This window comes from Echeneis naucrates, chromosome 14 (genome assembly GCF_900963305.1).
Source record: "Echeneis naucrates chromosome 14, fEcheNa1.1, whole genome shotgun sequence".
Classification (NCBI taxonomy): Eukaryota; Metazoa; Chordata; class Actinopteri; order Carangiformes; family Echeneidae; genus Echeneis; species Echeneis naucrates.
The window spans coordinates 11,406,155-11,419,201 of NC_042524.1; the positions used below are offsets into that span (position 1 = coordinate 11,406,155).

General features: G+C 39.8%; 1 protein-coding gene across 1 annotated transcript in view; it reads right to left on the reverse strand.

Moving 5' to 3' along the window:
- Nucleotides 1–13,047, reverse strand: part of nrxn2a (neurexin 2a) — a 73,979-nt gene that overhangs the window by 37,770 nt on the left and 23,162 nt on the right. The window contains exons 10-15 of the mRNA XM_029519813.1: nucleotides 11,103–11,129; nucleotides 6,338–6,457; nucleotides 5,867–6,248; nucleotides 4,618–4,808; nucleotides 3,996–4,169; nucleotides 3,237–3,356 (exon numbers count right to left, since the gene is read on the reverse strand). Of these exons, the coding sequence (XP_029375673.1) occupies nucleotides 3,237–3,356; nucleotides 3,996–4,169; nucleotides 4,618–4,808; nucleotides 5,867–6,248; nucleotides 6,338–6,457; nucleotides 11,103–11,129 (1,014 nt within the window). The remainder of the gene's footprint in view (nucleotides 1–3,236; nucleotides 3,357–3,995; nucleotides 4,170–4,617; nucleotides 4,809–5,866; nucleotides 6,249–6,337; nucleotides 6,458–11,102; nucleotides 11,130–13,047) is intronic.

Here is a 13,047-nt window from a genome sequence, read left to right on the forward strand (position 1 = left end):
CGGTGACCTACAGGTAATTACCACGGATATCTGTAGTGCACTAAGATTAAGTGCTTTCTGTATGTGAATATAAATGGAGTGGCGCAAAAACCAACTAAAGGCTGTTGGTTTTTAAAGAAGCCTCATTCAATTTGCTTTGCTTTTCTTGAGGTTTTAATTTTGGTGGTCTGGTGGTCAAAAGGTTAAGCACTCCACTCTCCTTTCTCTTCCTTGTTGGTTTCTGGGAGTACAAATGTTCTCGAGTGATACAGAGAGGTGGAAGGAGGCAAAGGTTTGTGTGGCTCTTATCCTGGAAGGACAAACAGCAGCAGACTGTGGTATTGATGAGGCAGGCTTTATTTACAAATACCGGTGACTACAAAACCCAGGTCCTGCCTACATATTACTTTGTGTTTTTATATTATTGTCAAATTTACCATTTTTTATAATGACTAGTGACTTTGATGATGATGTTTTTTTTTTCAAAATTGCAATTTCCCAGTCTGGGATAAATAAAGTATCTATCTATCTATCTATCTATGTGATTTCAATGTTAAGGCCTGTGATTTCCTCTGAGTTGGACCGATGTGCTGCTTTGACCTTTGATGTTGGCCAGCCATGCCCTTTACCATGATTGAGAGTTCTCCCTGAACATTACTGGGTGAATGCTCAAAATGCTGCAATGAATCGTACTTTCTTGAAAATGTAAATTGTGACGTCAATAGTTCAACAATAGCCTTGCAGTAGTGTATTCCTGAGTTCCTCAGTAACTGCCCAGGTTGTAAATACATTGTTTTAATGCACCAGTTAACTATGCTGCTACAGTCTCATGGTCTCATACTAGTACTTTTGCCTTTTACTTTGCACACTACCAATTTTGTCGCACTCTGATTACAGTGGGCGGCAGTCTGCAATCTGAATAAACTTTGTGTGGTATTTTTCACACCTAACAATTGTACAGGCTTCAAGGGGTGTGTTGCACAACGAATTGCGCAACACAGAGCAAATTACTGTCCTCTGAGTGTTATCACACAAGCTCCCTCAGGTGAAAGCTCCCTAACACTGGCTTTTCAGGGTTACAGGAATACAAGTTAGAGGAAACTACAGATAGAAAATAGAGAATTATGGGATATCTGAAATATTCACTGTTAGCAGCTCCTGTACAGAAATGTTCTATTTAAAACACATAGGCGTATTGACTGTACCATCCTGTTACGTCGCAATCGACAACGTCTGTATTCAGTATCCTTAAAGGAGGCAGATCTTGTCTCCATCTCTGGCAACCAAATATTGCTGTAAATGTATTTATGTCTGAAGCACTTGTGTTCTGAAAGTTTTGCCTTAGGCAGCCCTTTGAAATTCTCTCTCAGATGATGTGATGACTGTCTGCAGTTACTGAACATCTAAAAATTCAAAGGGAAATTCTATGCTGCTGGGAACAGGTTAGACAATGTGGCATTTGATTGTATGATTGGGGCTGAACAACCACATACCAACGTGTGTAATCAATGTCAAAGGGAATCTTAAGCAGGTTTAATAAAGAATAACACGTTTTTCATTTTCACTGCAGGCCATAGCGACCAAGAGTATAAAAAAAAAAAACTTGCTATCCAAAAATGGTAGTGACAAAATGGAAAAAGAAAAAGTCAATTTGGGGACATACTGCAGTGAAGAGAAAGTCAGCAGACTGCAGTCGGGAAAATGCTGGAAAGAAAAGGCTCTTTTCTTGCTTTGACAAAGGACTATTTTATTACATGTTGAGTTGTAATTTTATAGTTCCAGCACTAAAATGTGCTGCAGCAGTTATTTCTCCCAGACTAAATTATATGGTTTCTTCTTTTTAAATACACTTGTGAGTTTATTAACAGAGTTTGCTGGTAACGTGTTCAAAGAAGTGGAAGATCAGACAGCCCCTGCTTCATCTACTATGCTTCCCTTGTGGTCACTTAGAGAGCAAAAAGCAGCTTGACAATCTTGACAGCGGAGGATGCACAGCATAGAAGACAGACTATTGATTTGGAGGCTGAATCAACAAATTACAGCAGCAAACTCATTTGGCCATGTGTTTGAGTTTTTAACAATGGGAGCCAGCAGACGGAGGAAGGAATCAACTTTCAGCTATTGGATTAGGTTGATTACTGCAAGTAAGTAAATGCTCGTCATCTAAGAGGGTAAAGCTTTCTCCTCTTTCCAAACACTCCTACAAAACACTGCATTTCCACAATGCTCACAATGACACATAGTTATTCTAAATGACTTCAGCAAATGACGCCTAACTTGCCAAGTCTGCTGGACCACTAAACTCAATGGCAATCTCTTCCCATTTTAAATATGAAAAGCTTGCGGTAAAAGTCTGCATTTATTACTTTGGACATAGAGGGCTCTTTGTAGTGGAAACAGAAGTCAGACAAGAGGTTTGAAATGTGGTGATATCAAAGTGCCATATATAATTAGCGTGCAATTGCTTTCTCCTGTTAGAAATCCAGTCCATCAGCATGCGGTCAAGTGCAATTGCATAGTCACTATCAGTGTTAGAAGAGATGTCATAATTCCTTCCACATTTTTTCCTTTTTCAATGGCAGATAATTTTTTAAGGAGAATGATAGTAAAAAGAGAATAACAGTGTCTCTTAGACTTTAAAAGTTACTGTTTTTAGAATAGAAGAGTCTTATCTTCCACTACAAATCATTTTGCATCATCAGCCTCAAATTCAACTTTCCCACCTGACCTAGCATTGACTGGTTTGAAATCATTTGAAAATAAAATAAAAATGAACAATCAAGATCATGTCTGGTCTGACTGTTGTCACCACTTGTGTGGTTGTGTAGAGTCTTAATCTGGATGATATACATTGTGTTTAACTCAAAACAGATTAACCGAGTAAGGAAAAAAAAAAACATTTCGGGTATCTGGGTATTTGTTTGTGAAATGCCACGTGACATATATAACAGACATAATTTATATTTTATTGCAACTAAGCCACTGAGTTCAAAAAGCTAAAAATGAATTGATCTAAAGAGAAAGCAAGGCCTTTTCTTATATTTTCAACACTTTCAGATGCCGTGTTCTTCCCCCGTCAGTTACAACCGTTTGGCCAACTGCTCTGATGCCTCCTGTTAGTTTATAGGACTTTGAGAGACATCAGTCATGACCCGTTGTTACATCCTCCAAAGGAAAGGAGTAAACCCCCCCCATTTGTATCAGTTGATAATCTCTCATCCTTTCCACCCATTCAGAGGTCATTCATCTGTACTTACGGTCACTGCAGAATGGCCCCCCATATGTGGTCATGGTGCAGTCACAGGAGAAGCCCTCCCACAGCTGCAGACACACTCCCTGGTGGTGGCACGAGTCCTCTGTACAGGTGGTGCTCGGACCTGCAGTGTGTCGAGAGCATAGTTACCAGGTGCCTTCTCTCCATTTCATTACACTTAAGCCTCACCACTGTCCAAAGGGAGTAAACAGTGTATTTTTTGCTGGTCAGGTGGACAAAAGATATTGACGTTTTCAAAGAAAATATATTTTTAAGGCGATTTTATGACTTGACTTGACTAATCTCAAAATAGGTCTGCACAATAATTGTATATTTTTCAAAACACCTGCCATAAAAATAACATTCACGTTACACAAACACCTTCTGATTTTGGAGACGTGACATTTACCAAAGTTTAACCCTCGGGCTAAACTTTGGGTACACTTATGTAAGAGTTCTGTCATAATCAGTGCAATGCTTCCTGTTAAAATAATGGCTACCTGGGGAGATGATTAAGCCTTGGCATAACACTGTGCTCTATCAAGAGCTTTGTTGTTTGATAAGAACGCAACAGCGTTTCTTGACCACAGAGTGTTATCATTACATGTAAAATGTATTCACTACCCAGTCACGATGGAGTGTTCATCAACATTGGTCAGTAGTATTTGGTGAAATGAGCTTTTATTGAGCAGTGATTCCAGTTTCTTCTCTAACCTGACAATAGGAAATCTGACTGTTGGACGGATGTTTCATTCTTCCTCACCTCCACAGCTGCGCTCCACCTCTCCCACCTTGTACAGGGCATCTGCTAGCAAGTCAGGGAGCCTTCCGTTCAAGTCCACAGATGCCAAACAGCCTTTGTATCCCTCCCGGGATGCTATCAGCCGAGGCAGGTTACTGTACATGCTCTTCCCCAGACCACCGATGTACAGCTCCCCTGCAAGGTGCAGGATTTGGTTCAGAAAAAACTGATTCTAACATGTACTCAGCTAACCCAGTTAATGAACATAGTAAAGGATAAAAAATAATCAGAGTATGCAGATAATGTGAGCATTTACATTCTGTGGCCACGTCATTGGGGAGGTTTGATAAATGATTGTGATCAAATGGCTTAAAAATAATTTATTATGCCTCTGATGTCAGAGGTGTTTTAGTTACATCACTTACTACAGAGGCCATAATTATTGGTGGTGTTGTAGAAGACTGATTACATGCAGATGTCTCAGGGTTGAGGAACGACAAGCTCTATAACAGGATTAAATTCTTAAATTACATACTAAGTAACATTTTGATCCATTACAGAAAATACTAAAATAATTATCAATAACAAAGCAAGTGCCCAGTGTCACTTCTAATAATTACTTATGATTGGTAGGATAAGTTACCCTTTAAATCCAGGTTGCGGGCTCCATTAGTGTGCTGGGTGACAGTGCGGGCATCAATCTTCAGGATGTGCATGTTGTTGTTGTCACGGGAGATCACCACATTGTGCCACAAGTTGTCGTTGAGTGGTTTGTCAGAGTTTCCCTTCATTAGGGATGGCCCGTTTCCCAAGTCAAAAACATAATGAATGTACCTACAAGAGGGGACAACACAGTAGCGCATCATTTTCCCTCATGTGACTTTGAAAAAGTAACATTACAAGGTTTAGGTGATTGAATCATTCAAACCCATCTTGTGTAGGTGTGGGCTGGTTAAAGTGTCCTGATTGATGAGGTTTTGCTGCCACATGTAGACATGAAACTGTGCACTGCTGTTTCTACCACTAAGGTGGTATGAAGCCAGAGACTTTCAAATGTTTTGTTGTTGTTTAATAAAACTGAGTAAACACCGAATCAATGTAAATACCCAGAGTAAGGCTTTAGTCATCACAATATTAAATTTGATCAGCAGACACTGGGAGTGCTCTATCAGAAACTTCTTCTTTTCTGAATCAAAGCGAAGCAACATCCATCCAAAGCTTCTACACTTCACAGAAAAAAATCTGAGCAGCCAGAAAACTTTGACAGGAGTGTTGGGAACAATTTTTTGCCTGTGTTGTCTGTGAGAGCTTCTGCTGCAGGCTCCGCAGCCGAACAAGGCCTGCTGCCGCCTAATTACTGGCAGAATGTCTGTGCAAGGCTTGACAGTGGGACGCTACCATTCCTGCTTTGCTTGCTCTGTTTTGACTTATTTTCTGCAATTCTCCCTGTAAAATTTTTGTTTTTACATGAATAAAACATTTGTGCCTGAGTCAAGTTGCCAAATGTGCTTGAATAGGTCTGTGTATGAGAACGGCAGCTATTGTTTAAACACCCATGTTTCCTCTCTCTGCTTCTTGTTTTCTATCAAAATAATTTATGATGAACAAATGTTTTTAAAGGCTTTTTGTGTCTCTCTTCGGTGCTGCAGACTGATAGATTCAGCATCTGAATCATTAGGTAATTGTGAGGCAAAGAATTTATAATAATAAAAAGAAAAATCCTATTCATGTGGTTTGAGATTCACGGGAGAAATATCTTTTCATTAAAAAAAAAAAGAGTACACTAATACAAAATGAGGTATACAGAGTGTGTTCTGTTCTGTATAGCCCTTTCTCTCTTTCCACAGCCCAGAACTGAACATACTGTATCGACTTAATGCCCCAGCACTTACCCTTTTACCAGCTCCACCACAATGAAGTCACTACCGTCTCCAGAATTGTAAAGTATCAGGCCGTCAGGACTGGTAGTTTTGAACTGGAAGAAAAGGTGCATGGAGGCGTAGGCCTGCAACGTAGAGAAGGCCAAGTAGCTGGCTTGCGTTACAAAAGTTACAGGATTGGCCACAATGTGCCTCATGCCAAATCGAACATTCAGCTCGCAGTAGGAGATGTCTCCATTCTTGCACTGGTCCAGATACAGCATCCCATTGAAGGAGAGAGCTTGCAAGTGGCCGATGAAGTTGGAAGGCATCACAGATATGAAGCGACGCTCTGTCATGATCCCTGTTTCAATGTTGTTGAACTCCAGGCGGGTGTGGGCGCCGGTCATGTGACCTATGGAATAAAAACATGCAGCTTAAACTGTGAATGCCTCTGAGTAATTGGTCCCGTTGGCTACGACAGCGCCTTCATTCCTCATGTACCTTCCACAGTCACGTTGTCCACTGACAGTTGTAAGTTCTTCCCGCGCCGCACCACCTTAACTGTGTGCCACTCATTGTCATTCAGCTTCTCGCCTACCAGTAGTATCTCTGGTCCTTTGCCTGAGAGGTGAAAAGCATCAAGTGATAATCATACCAAATCAGCTCAGTACACTTTTTCCTCACGAAAGCTCTCCACATAAAAATCACTCCCTCCTCAGGGTGCATACATTAATTCGCTTTCAGATTCACTCAAACACATACAATCCTCTGCATTCCCCCCCCCAAAATTTTCACTTGCACTCAGTAAATACACATTAAAAAGGGGAATAAATGACAATGCTAGCTCCTGTCCTAAGAGACAGAATATATAGTTATGTCTGTGCTGAAATAGTAAGATGGGTGTTGCACTTTATGGTGATTGATGTCTGCATGGGAATTATGTTAGGTATTATCCAACAACTTGACTCAAACACACTCAGGTTTAAGTTTCAGCATTCCTACACTCTACTGTGCCTTTTTGCCAGTTTCAAAATAGGTCACAGTCTAGAAGCTTGCCACCGCAGCACCGTCATCCCGAATCAGTGCCTATGCAACAGGGCGACACGGCAGTTCAAAGGAGTTCTGACATCGCTTGGGAAACTAATTGGCCATGCCTAAGCTGACTGTGCCTTTAGGGGTTTGTCTGTCTAATTGAGCTCAGGGTGCAGGGGAATTACAGGGGACGTACAGAGGGCAATAAATGGAAAACATCAACGGGTTTCCGAGCACATCACAATTTCTTCCTCTGGGAAATAATACTGCACCTGGAGACTTTGTCCATGTCTGCATATCAAGTGTCTTTACAAAGCTCTGAATGATACCGCCATCCACCTGCTGAATATCGACCATGTCCGCCAGACAGATCAATACCATCAAATCCTGCTCCCTCTCTATTTGATGGATCTACTCGAATAATAAAAAACAAGCCACTTGCTGGTATCATGTCCAAAACAACCACAACAACAAATAAGAACTCTTATAAACCTCTGCCGTGAAAACGAACAGACAAGATTTGCTCTAATGAAAGGAAAAAAAATCACAGGATGCTGCATTATATGTTCATAACATGCCTGTTAGATGGGAGATTCTCTGCTGCCTACTGTCAGCAAACAAGCTCATACCTCCTAATAGGCCACTAACATAGAAAAACAATGAGAGGAATCCCTTTCTGAAAGTGAAAGATGTTCTTGTGTTTTCTTGGGGCTATACAGGAACACATATCTTAGGTCCTGAGAAACTGATTAAAAAGGAACTCCAGTGATTTCACATATATCAAGAGTATATGTGGGAAAGTTGTGTGCCTTTTGTGGCTGCCAAGACAGGCAAAGTCTGATGAATTGCCTCAGAAAATGTCACCTGAGTTAAGACCAGGTACAGTTAAAGACAAAAATGAAATGAATGGAAATGAAAAAACAAACAAACAAACAAGCAGGCAAACAAAAAAAAAAGCAGAGAAAAGAAACAAATTCAATAGGTGTGGTATAATAAAGTAATGCGTCATTGGACCTCTCGAAGCTCTATCAGCTGTTACTCCAACAACACTGGAGGCTGTCATATTGTATTATGGGGCGGATTTTAAAAAATATTGCTGCATTAATTTGAATTATTCGAAAGTAAGAGACAATTGCGAATTCAAAAATGTTGTAATTGTGTTGATGAATATTACTTTAATTAAAAAAATGTATAATTCTTTATTCAAATAACAATAATAATTGGACTAGTCTTTGATTTAAAAGTGGGGTAATCATTTTCTCTGTAAATAAACTGACGTTGCACTGATTTCTTTTTGCCTCTTACACTGCAGAGGCTGCTAAAATGGTGGAATATAATGTGTATTCACACAGACATCTGACTGTAAACCCTTTGAAATGTGGGCTCCATCCTAAGTACGTTTGCTTCACAAGCTCAGCTTCCCGAGGCTCAGGAATGAGCTGCGCATGTAGAGGGTCTATTTTTTCCAGTTTGATCCTCAGTTAAAATTGAATTTGATTAATATTTTCAAACAGGGATAGCTTCAAAGGAATATTTCAGTTATACAGGTCAGCATTATGGGTGAGCTGAGACTGTGAATGCAGGAAATGCGTGTTAATCAAAGCGTGTTATGGTAATTCTTTAATTTTGCAGAACAAATGCCTCATTTCAAAAGTGTGCAGCGTACCATTATTCCCCCAATTCCAGAGAATTACTCAAGAGCACTGCAGCAACATTTGTTCTTAACAGCTATTACCCTCCCACGATGGATCCAGTTGTGGACAGTTTCCAAGCAGCTGCTGCAGATGGTCTGCCTTTTTGAGTCCTTCCAAAATCAGAAACGCTCGCGCGAACACACGGAAAAATCTGATTTCTTGATCCTGCAATCAGTTTGTTTGCTGATACTAAAATTGACAATGACTCTGTTGAGCAAACTGAAATTCTTCCCAACGATGGCACTCACTAAACTGCGATTACCTAAATCATTTAGGCAGATAATTCATCAATTTAAAATTTGACCTCATTTTATACTATTTTCTTTGATACTATCAACCATAAACTCAAACCATCCATCATCACATCTGCAGATTTGAGATCTTCAGAGGTCACTGGTGTAGCATAAATACGATATAATGAATCAGGAAGATGATTAATTTTGACTCACAGACAAGTGTACATATGGTACACATTTTCTAAGGAAAGTACATGATGGTACAATGCCATCTGGTGGTAGAGGAGGCTGTGTTGTGAGGTGTGTTGTGCAGATATCTCAGGAGATAAGGGAGATACAGCCTGTCTTTGTCTTATTGCTGGTTTAGAAATAATTATTTATCTGCTTGTATTAGCTTCTAATAAAGGAAATGAACTATTTAAAAGGGTCTGAAAAATGCTCTCCTGCTTTGGGGTGACAGTACTTTAATGTTTCCCTTCTGACTCACCATTCAAACACAAAGACACACACATACACACACAAACACAACTTACCTTAATCAGAATAAAACATCATAATCCATTCATTTACAGTGCAGCTCTATTTTACTCATTTGATAGACACGTTTATCCAAAGTGACTTCCAAGTGACTTGCACCATAGCAGGAGCTGGGGATTGAACCACCAACTCTCCCTCAGAGGACAACGTACTCTACTTCCACAACCAAAACCTTGGCCATTCAGTATCGGGGGCTGCTGCTTAGGTTCAAACATGTCATAAATCTGCTGTAATAGTTTAAAGTATCAATATCTGCTTCGTAGCCTATAAATCTGAGCCTCAGATCAATAGATTCATATGGGACAAAATTATAGCATACACCGTAGGTCATAGATTTTTCTATTGCTCATATGTTATATCAAAATGTGTGCGAGGGAACATAAACTGTTGTTGCAGTAGGCTCCCTTTGTGTTAGCTGATCATAAATACAGAGACTAATATTCAGGCACTTATTGAAAAATGAAAAATTAACAGTTATTTTACAGAAGCCAGGAATCATTTGTGTGTGAGAGGTCGAGAGAAGCTTTCAGACAGAGCTCGATCGTAGTGATGTAGTGATGATGGTTTTTAAGCATTCATAAGCCTCTTTTGTGCCAGAGGATCTATATCAGAGAGAGACATTCACCTTTCCACAGGCAATAGCTTGTTCTAGTCTGAAACAAAACTTAAATTGCCTGTCTGTCACTATGAAGTGAAAGCCACATGCTATGCCATAAATTCCAAAGTCACCATGCCACTCTATTTCAGAAGAGAAAGGGATACTAGAACATCTATTCTGTTAATACAGAGAAAGATTTGCCTTTTTAATCAATGAAAATATGCTCGTACATCAACATTCCCAATTTTTCATGGAAATGTACTCAACAAATGCTCTTGACTATGATTTTGTTTTTCTCACAGTGCTTGGATTAAGTTATTTTTCTTGAATCTCTTCTTTATATTCAGTCTGGTTCAAGATGCCTTTTACTTTGAAAATCTTCAGTGTATCAAAAAGCAAGACAAATAGTGTTGTTATTATAATCAGGATATTGGGTCAGGCAGTTACTGTCATCAAGGATTATTCACAAAGGAAAACTGACACTTGATGCTTTGATTTGCTAAAAGAGAATATATTACATCCGGTCTCACTCCAGAAATAGGATGAATTGGGCGCAACAGACTGCCGCCTTTGATGGCTGACAGCCTTATCTCATACTCATTCAATGATCACACCAGAGCAGGCTAAACTTAAGTCAGCCCTGCCACTGCAGCGTAATTACACAGGAACACAACCAATCACATTTGCTCTAAACTGAGACCAAGCACTGCTTTCCTCTCCCTACAGATAATTGCTGAACGCACTTGAACTCCACCTAATTAACAAGCTATGTTAGTCACAGGAAAATTGATGATAGACCTATTGGCAGCTCAATAGCTGACTATAGTATGTCAAATTTAGCCGCATTTGATTACAGCATTAATACACTGCAATAATTAGACAATTTGTCATTTAAACTTTTAGTAAAATGTGCATTTCATGTGCACAGAGCAAAAGGATGTGACTCCACTTAACCATTCAGCTGTTTGCAACAGTGCAGTCTCGTTCTAATTGTTATCTCTATAATGGTACTCCTGAGCAGGATAGCAGCAACAGTAAACAAGGGAAATTGTTGGGCAAAATAAACGAATTAAGCTACGTTTCATGAGGGAATAAAGGGAAAGGCATATGATAGCACAGTGCATGTACTCTAAATCACGTTACAGTAAATAATCATAGGAGACACTTACTGAGATTACAGTCTATCCTGATACAATCTGGTGAGAGAGAGAGTGAGATGGTGAGATTAAAAGAAAAAAAAAAGAACAGCACAAAAGAGGAGAATATTTCACATCCTTCAAAGTACATTCTGCAGACAGTTCAGTGCTTTTCAGAGCCCACCATCCGGGGACAGCCTTGGGAGTCTAAACTGCCACTTTTCCTCCCTTTTGTGTACATAAGATTAGAAAAAGGAAGAGTGAGTGAAAGGATCGCCTCAGCATGTGTCTGGCACCGCTGGAGGGACAATAGACCAGATCAAAGTTGGGATCAATAAGAGCTTTATTGACCAGAAAAATGAAGGTGCACCAGTATTATATTTAGCATCAGTATCATCTCAGATACGGCTGTCAACATTCATTCGGCAGATGAAACTCACCACAGCTGGTGTCTTACTGACATGTGCTTGTGGGGTCATTTTGCATGCAATGATGAGTTTACGAAATTTGTCTAAAGCAAATGTAAAAATGCAACTTGTTCTAGTTCTGAGGACAAATGAAATGAAAAATATTTTGAAAGATAAAAATCTAAAAGTTTATCAATCAAAACAGCGTTTATAGATGTGAGTGGCTGTAACAGAACTTACAGCAACTGCTCCACTTAATGAGCTCTATTTCCTCATAGACCTGATCACCTCCATTTATTTTGACAAAGATTGCAGATTGTCATATTCTACTCATAATTATTTCATGCCACTGTATTGTGGATATTTTAAATGTCTTCATAAGAGATGCAGAAATTAATGTAGCTATTAAAATTGTTTAAATGAAGAAAGAAAGTGATTTAATAAGTTGGATTGTTTTGGAAAATGTAACTTTGGACACCAGTGTGCAGAAGATGAACATCTACTCTAAATCCCAAACTTTGATCTTCACTCTCAAACTCAAACTGCTGTTACCTGCTTGTTCTGCAGGTTTGACAGTGATATTCTTTCCATGTTATATACAGAGGAAAAGGGCAGTTCGCACAAGCTGCAGCCACAATGAACCTTACACCATGAAACAGCAAAATGTAATGCACTGCTGACATTTTCTCATGTCTACAGGTAATATCTTCTAAATCCATCTGAACGATATGTTTGGCTTCCAAATGTATTTACCTGCTCATCACTTCCATGCTCTGAATAATGAAACCAATTTGGCCAACTGGACACGAATGCATCGGTGTAAGTCGTGTGGCTGAGAAGTGCTCTCAAGCTGTCAACCACCACAGAGCAGTGGATACAGACAGCCAGAGACCAGAGTGACTTTCTGTGTGTGTGTGTGTGTGTGTGTGTGTGTCTGTCTCCATTCATCCCAGGTGCCTTCTGCTCAGTGAAGCAACTCTAACCTGGACAGGCCAGTGAATGTGAGAGGAGGGAACTACAATGGTCACATCTACAGCCTGAGCAGCCTAAGTGGTAATTTCTCTGCATAATGATGGTTCTGGTCTCTGACTGCCTTCTCCTTGAACTGCAGACAAGCCATTGAAGGGCTGAAAGAGCTGAAACGGTCAGATGGGACTTGACCACTGGATGAACTGAGAGACCGAGGGCGACAGGTAGAGAGAGAAAGAGAGAGAGCTGGCGAAGACAGAATATACACACACCTACAGCAGCTTGGAAGGGTATTCATCTTAGATACTTTTGGATATTTTGTACGTTTCCAATTTTTATGGGAACAGGGGCCATTCATCATTCACAGGAGTGTATAAAAAGAGAGTATAAAAAGTTTGGGTCACTCTGGTAGCCAAACGGTTAAGGTGCTGGCCATATAACCATATTACAGATGTTCACAATATAATTTTGGCCGATTATATCTGCCTTTGTACTGTCAGCAACAAAAACAAACCTTCTGACTCAGACGTACTTCATATAGCTTTTCTTCAGCCTTTCTATTCTATTTTTAAACAAGCTGAAAAATATATATTGCCAGGTGT